General features: G+C 42.3%; 1 protein-coding gene across 4 annotated transcripts in view; it reads right to left on the reverse strand.

The window, feature by feature from the left end:
• PTPRC (protein tyrosine phosphatase receptor type C) overlaps window positions 1-5767 on the reverse strand; it is a 57574-nt gene extending 51807 nt beyond the window's left edge. For 2 of the 4 annotated variants that reach the window (XM_074546228.1, XM_014267105.3), the window contains exon 1: window positions 5498-5748. In XM_074546228.1, coding sequence (XP_074402329.1) covers window positions 5498-5564 — 67 coding nt within the window. In that variant the 5' untranslated portion in view covers window positions 5565-5748. Of the gene's footprint in view, window positions 1-5497 lie in introns of all 4 variants that reach the window. The other 2 variants (XM_074546229.1, XM_026793486.2) reach the window with 2 other exon arrangements.
• Window positions 5768-6042: the final 275 nt, after the last annotated feature.

The following is a 6042-nucleotide window of genomic DNA, read 5'->3' on the forward strand; positions in this document are numbered from 1 at the left end:
GCACAGCAAAGGAAAACAAAATATATACAATGTATTCCTATCTTCAGCGCAGAGACTGCCGCTGCTTTAATGCATACACATGCTACTGGACTAGCAGGCAGTTCTGAAGAGAGGTCATGGGAGTCAGAAAAACAGAGCTTGATTCCTGACACTCAGCACATTTGGAAAATCACTTCATCCTGTTTCCTCCCTCCATTTCTTCTGCCTTATTTCATTATATATGCAGTATTTCTAACATGCTTGCTGTTGATTTGTTTTTCAGAACCTTAATATATAAATAAAAGTTCACCAAATTGAAACTAAAGGAAATGGTTCCAAATACCAAACCACCAAGAGCTGGATCCTCTTTAGAACTGGTCTCTGCATGACAGTTCTTTTGGCTTTAGGAATACACTGGTAAAATATTCTTAGTATATCGATATACTGATGTGGGTGAACAAAAATGAACCGAACATGTCTTTTCCTTACTATGTAAGAAAGACTCACTAGTCCAGAACCAGTATCTCTTGTGCTGTCTGCATCAACAGATACACCTACAGCACATCCACAACCCAGCCATCTGCTTGCTATGTTTGAACAGGTCTAGGTTAATGAATAAAAATAAATCAAATATTTAGTCAAAATCTGTATCTAATTCCAGAAAGTACATTGTTCACCCAGAGTTCTGCTGAGCTCCAACCAACCTGTGTCCTGCCTGTAGCTTAGGCATGACACCATAATGAAACTGAACTCCTTCCAGCTCAGCAGTTGTGTCTGGCCAGCCCAGGGAGAGAGCAGAGCTGCCAGGCACCTGTGTGCACACCTCTCCCTGCCTCCATTCAGGGAATAAAGCACTGGGGTGGTGCACAGTGTGTAAAGCAGTTTGTTGTAAAGGGTTAAGAGGTTCCTAAGCACAGGACTCTGGGGTATGCATTTCTGAAACCCTCGAGTGTACCAGTACAACAAAACAGAACAGTCCCAAACAGAACCTGCAGTGGGGCATCTGTAAGAGGACAGCATCAGTGGTGATGCTCTTCACTTTCTCCTACCTTAATATACATTCTCCTGCCAGAGCAATTCCCCTTATATTTTATCCCACACATAAAATGAACGAATATTACTAAGTTCCACTGCTTAAAAAATTCAGTTGGCCGGACTCTTTCCCAGGGTATAGACTGACCTGTGAAAAAGATTTTCATGGAAAATCAGAGCCACAGGATAAGCTATCTGAAAAGAAAATGCAACACTTCAGGCTGGAAACTTGCACAGCTCTTGAGCATGGAGACTACATGACCAGAATTTCAGGTGTGTGCTGGTTTTGACTGGGGTGGAGTTAATTTTCTTCACATTACCTATCTTGGGACAATGTTTGGATTTGTGATGAGAATGGGGTTAATAATCCAGAGATGTTTTCATTACTGCTGAGCAGTGCTTACACAGTCAATGCTTTTCCTGCTTCTCATACCACCGCACTATGGAAGGAGACTGTGGGTGCACAACAAGCTGGGAGAGGACACAGCTGGGGCAAGAGACCCAACTGCCCAAAGAGATATTGTGTATGGCATCATGCTCAGTACTGGGAGCTGAAGGAAGGAGGAAGTGGGGACATTCAGAGTGATGGCATTTTTGTTCCAAGTAACATGCGATGGTGCCCTGCTTTCCTGAGGATGGCTGAACACCTGCCTGCCCAGAAGAAACAGTGAATTGATTCCTTACCTTTTGTTCTTCTTTACCTATTAAACTGTCTTTATCTCAACTCATGATTTTTCTCACTTTTACTCTTTCATCCAATCCCACTGGGAGGCAGTGAGCATGCAGCTGTGTAGGGCTGAGTTACCACCTCAGGTTAAACCACAACAGCTCCTTTTGATGCCCAAGATGCGGCTCAGAAGGTTCAAGAGCTTTGATTGGAATGTGTTAGATGGAATTTATAGCTGTTATTGCTCTTTGGCAGCTCCTGTGCTTGCCCTGGGCTTGATGCCTTACAGTACATCAGTGCAGTGCTCATCTGTGGCTGCTTTTGTCTTTCCCTCTGTGGTGCTGCTGATCCCCTCACTCTGCTGTGCTTGGGGACATTTTGAGGACAGCCATGGTGCTGCACAGGGACTGGCACATGGCCAGGGCATCGCTGCTGTTTCTGTGCCGCAGTGCTGGACATACTGGAACTCCAGTGTGAGCTTGAGTCCAAGGGACTGTGACCTGTGGGTGAGCCCACGCAGGAGCAGGATATCCTGAACCTTCTCTGGTCATTAATAAGTCCACAGCAGAGCAGGTACCTCTGGAAGTGCCTGTGGCTGGGGCGGTGGCTGTGTCAGTGCCACAGCAGGGGCACCCCTGAAGGCCTCAGGGTCCAAGGCCAGCTCTGTGCTGCAGCAGGGACACCTTGAAGCACCAGCGGCTGTTCATGGGGCCCTGCTGGACACCTCGAAGGGTGTGGCCATGGACAAACCCACAGCAGGGTAGGAACAGCCTGCAGGGACTGCAGCCAAGAGCAAGGCCAGGCTCGGCAGGTTTGCTTTCTGAGGGGACAGTGGCTGTGGGTGAGGCCGTGCTGGGGCAGGTCTATCTCCAAAGGTCAGGGCTGTGGACAGGGCTGTGCTGGAATAGCTGCCCCTCAGAGCCCCTGTGGCTGTGGATAACCCCATACACCAGCGTGTGACCCTGAAGAGACTGCCTCGTAGACAAGGCTCTACCTGGAGTACATACAACCCTAAGGGACTGCAGTCTGTGGGTAAATCCAAGCTGGAATAAGGGCAAGGGGAAGAGTTCATTGCATTGTTAAACCCAATAGGGAGTGGGTAAGAGATTGTAGTAGAAATACCTTTAAATTGTTGTAACCTGTGATTTGAATTGCATGTTATAGGAATTATTATAACAAGAACCACCCAAACCTATGGAGGAAAAACCTTACAAGGAACAGAGCAAGTGCATCAGGAACCCAAATTGAGCTGGCTTTGATGCCCAATAACCACAAAACAAATCACCTCTCCTGTCCTGAGTATCACCACAACACAGAGCCCAAAGTCATGGACTAAATGGACTCAATGGAGGTGTGGTGGACATCTCATGAACACTTTGCAGTGGCGTCTGTGTATTACACCAAAGGATGGGAAGGCAGGTGGTGGTTACCTACCTCTATTATCAACATGGTTTTCAGCACAAACCCATACTAGCTACTGTGTCCAAAATTAACACTTTCCCAGACAAAACTAGCACAGAGTGCCTCCGGAAGTTTGATACTTTTAACTTGGGGGGAAAAAAAAGTCACACCCAAAACTATCAAGCAATTATTTAGTTTCCTGAAATAAAGGAAGTGGCTCAAAACTGGGCCACTTTTGAAAGCTGTCAAATTGCTAAAACTTTTGTGGAGGAGGGGGGAAACTTGAAATAATGATTTAATGGAAACAGTGCTTGTTCTGCTAGCATTTCTTTTTTCTAAAGGGAAGCAAAAGTGTTTTTCTGATTTTTCTGGCTTGGGTTAGGGGTTTTTGGGGGAGGGCTTTGGGGTATTAGTCGTTTTTTTAGGGTTTTTGATTACCACTATGTCTCTTTCTTATCAGAAAAATTAGTTGGACACATGCTCTTTATTTGAGGGATTTACACCATGAAAAGGCCTTTGTGCAGGCTCTAACTTCTATTTTGTTTGGTTTAATGTAGTTTGATGCTCTTAAATGTGGATTGGTGATTACAGAAATTAAGTGATATTCTATAGGATGTCTGAGCTTGTGGAGGAAGTAAGACAACATTGAAATTTCTCCTGCTAAGTTCTCAAAATCACTAGGTACAATAGGTTGCTGGAAAATAATTTTAGTAATAACAAAAGTCCAAATGCCCATCAAACACTTACAATCAAGTGCCTGATAAGTGATTGCCATAAAACCAAAGCCTACACCATCCTTTCAAATTGCTGCTCCTCCATTAACAAACCCCTCCCTAAGAGACTGCCCAGTGTCCCTTGGCCACAAGGCACAGGAATCTGCACAGCAAATATGAAGTATAATGGCTCTGTCACCCTGTACTTGATACTACAGCATGAGATTTAATTAAGTGCAGTAAAGAGGAGTTAAAATATTTCCTTGAGGCTCTTCAGTTTAGAAAATGTAGGGATGAACTGGCTCACATCAGACTACTGTGTGTGAACAGAGAGAAATAAATATTACTTGAAATAAAAAGCTACGACCCATTTATCTATCTTCCAGCCCTCTCTGTCAGCTAACATGTTGACTGACTGTGGAGGTGGCTGAGAGCAGACAGTAACCTGCCTTTTCTGGAGAAAAGGTAGCAGTGGGAAGTCTCAGAAGGACTTACAAAATGAAAAGTAGGACAGCAGATAAAAAAAAAAACTATAGGAAAAGCAAGAGCTTTTGTTCTCTTCCTCTACAGTGCAGCATTCCCTTGTTTTCTTATAATCTCCAGCAGCTATCAACCAGATTTATGTAGTGCTGTCTCTGTTCAGAGACTTTGAGGGACAAGAGAGCTAATGCTCAGGCTTCAAATGCTCTTCTTAGCTGGTTATCAACTAAAGGCAGATCATTTTGTTGCTTACATCAGTACAAACCTGGAGTTACTATAGTGAACATGAGGGTAGAAGCATGAATAAATTCAATGTAAATGAAAAGATATTTCAGCTCTGCATATAATTGGCTGCCATTTCAGAAAAAATATTTCAAGCCACTTTGTGTCTGCCATCAACTATCTCAAATTACATTACTAGCTAAACTGATGGAAGGTACATATACATAAAATGTTGCATTTTCTTCTGAAGAAAATATTTTCTTGAACAGGAAAAAAAATTATTTTCTTTACATTAAGTATTACCTAAAGACTAATTGCTTTTCTTGCTACACTTTATCTGTAACATCTAACATGTTTTGCAGGATCATCCTCTTGAGCTCGATCTTTCTCTTAAAATGTCAAGCAACAAATTCACCAGCACTAAGGTAATTAAATATTCCAAAGACTATTTAAGGAGCAGTTTTTACAAAGAAAATAAATAATGTTTTACAAAATAAGTAATTTACCAATAGTAGAGATTAATTTACAACTTTCAGAACTTGTTACTAACCTCCTGCAGTACAAAAAATCAAAACTTGAGGAACTGTAAGCAGATTCTGTGATCAGGGAGTGGCTAACATTGATAGGAAGACTTTTTTCTTGAAGGATTTAAACACAGAAAACCAGTACTACATCATGAGATGAAGGTGAACATGAAAACTACATGGAACAGGTTTATAGAAGAGACCTAAATGTATTCTTTTTCAAATTCAGCTACAAATGTGGTTGTTGTTTTAAATGGTCAGTCTGACTCTCACATGGGACCACGCGGGAGACATTTTAGCCTCGTACATGATGCACCAGTCCTCCTGACCTAGGTTCTTATACCACTGCATACAATTGCATTCTAATTTCTGAACCAAGATGGTATTTCTGCACTTTGCAAAGCTTTTCACTGGTTTTACATCTACAGAGGATACTGAGGGATCAAAATGAGAGAAAGAAAGATCAGTTTGCAACCTACCTTTGAGAAAAGCATCCTGTCCCAGAAATGCAACACCAAATGCTAAGAGTTTAAGCCACAAAAACATGATTATTTCTGGAAATTAGGCGTATCCTTATGAAACAGCATGTGTCTCTCTGGAAAGCAAAATAAATGTTATCTGTCTGCAGAAGAATTTCTTCACAAAACTTGAACCCAGAAGGAGACTAACTAGGCACATACATTGCACTGCCTGCTTATCTGTGAAGGAGCTGCTTCCTCTGTTACCCTAACTAACCACTCGCAAACTCGCAATGCACTGTAGTGATGTCAGAGACAATTACTTCTTCAAAAAAACTTCTTTCAGTTTCCAGGAAGTCAAAGGGGTTTTTCTTAGGTTCCTGCAGTAATACTTAGCTTCCTTAATTCAACAGAAGTAGATTATTTTCAGCTATTTGTCCCCTTGTACTTAGGAGCTACACAAGACTTCACTTTTCATAGGACTGGATTTAGCAAAGTCACTTTTTTCCCATCATGTGCACTTTCCTTCTCACATTCACGGATTCCCATATATGTTATGTATGTTT

This window comes from Zonotrichia albicollis, chromosome 8, assembly GCF_047830755.1.
Source record: "Zonotrichia albicollis isolate bZonAlb1 chromosome 8, bZonAlb1.hap1, whole genome shotgun sequence".
Taxonomy (NCBI): Eukaryota; Metazoa; Chordata; class Aves; order Passeriformes; family Passerellidae; genus Zonotrichia; species Zonotrichia albicollis.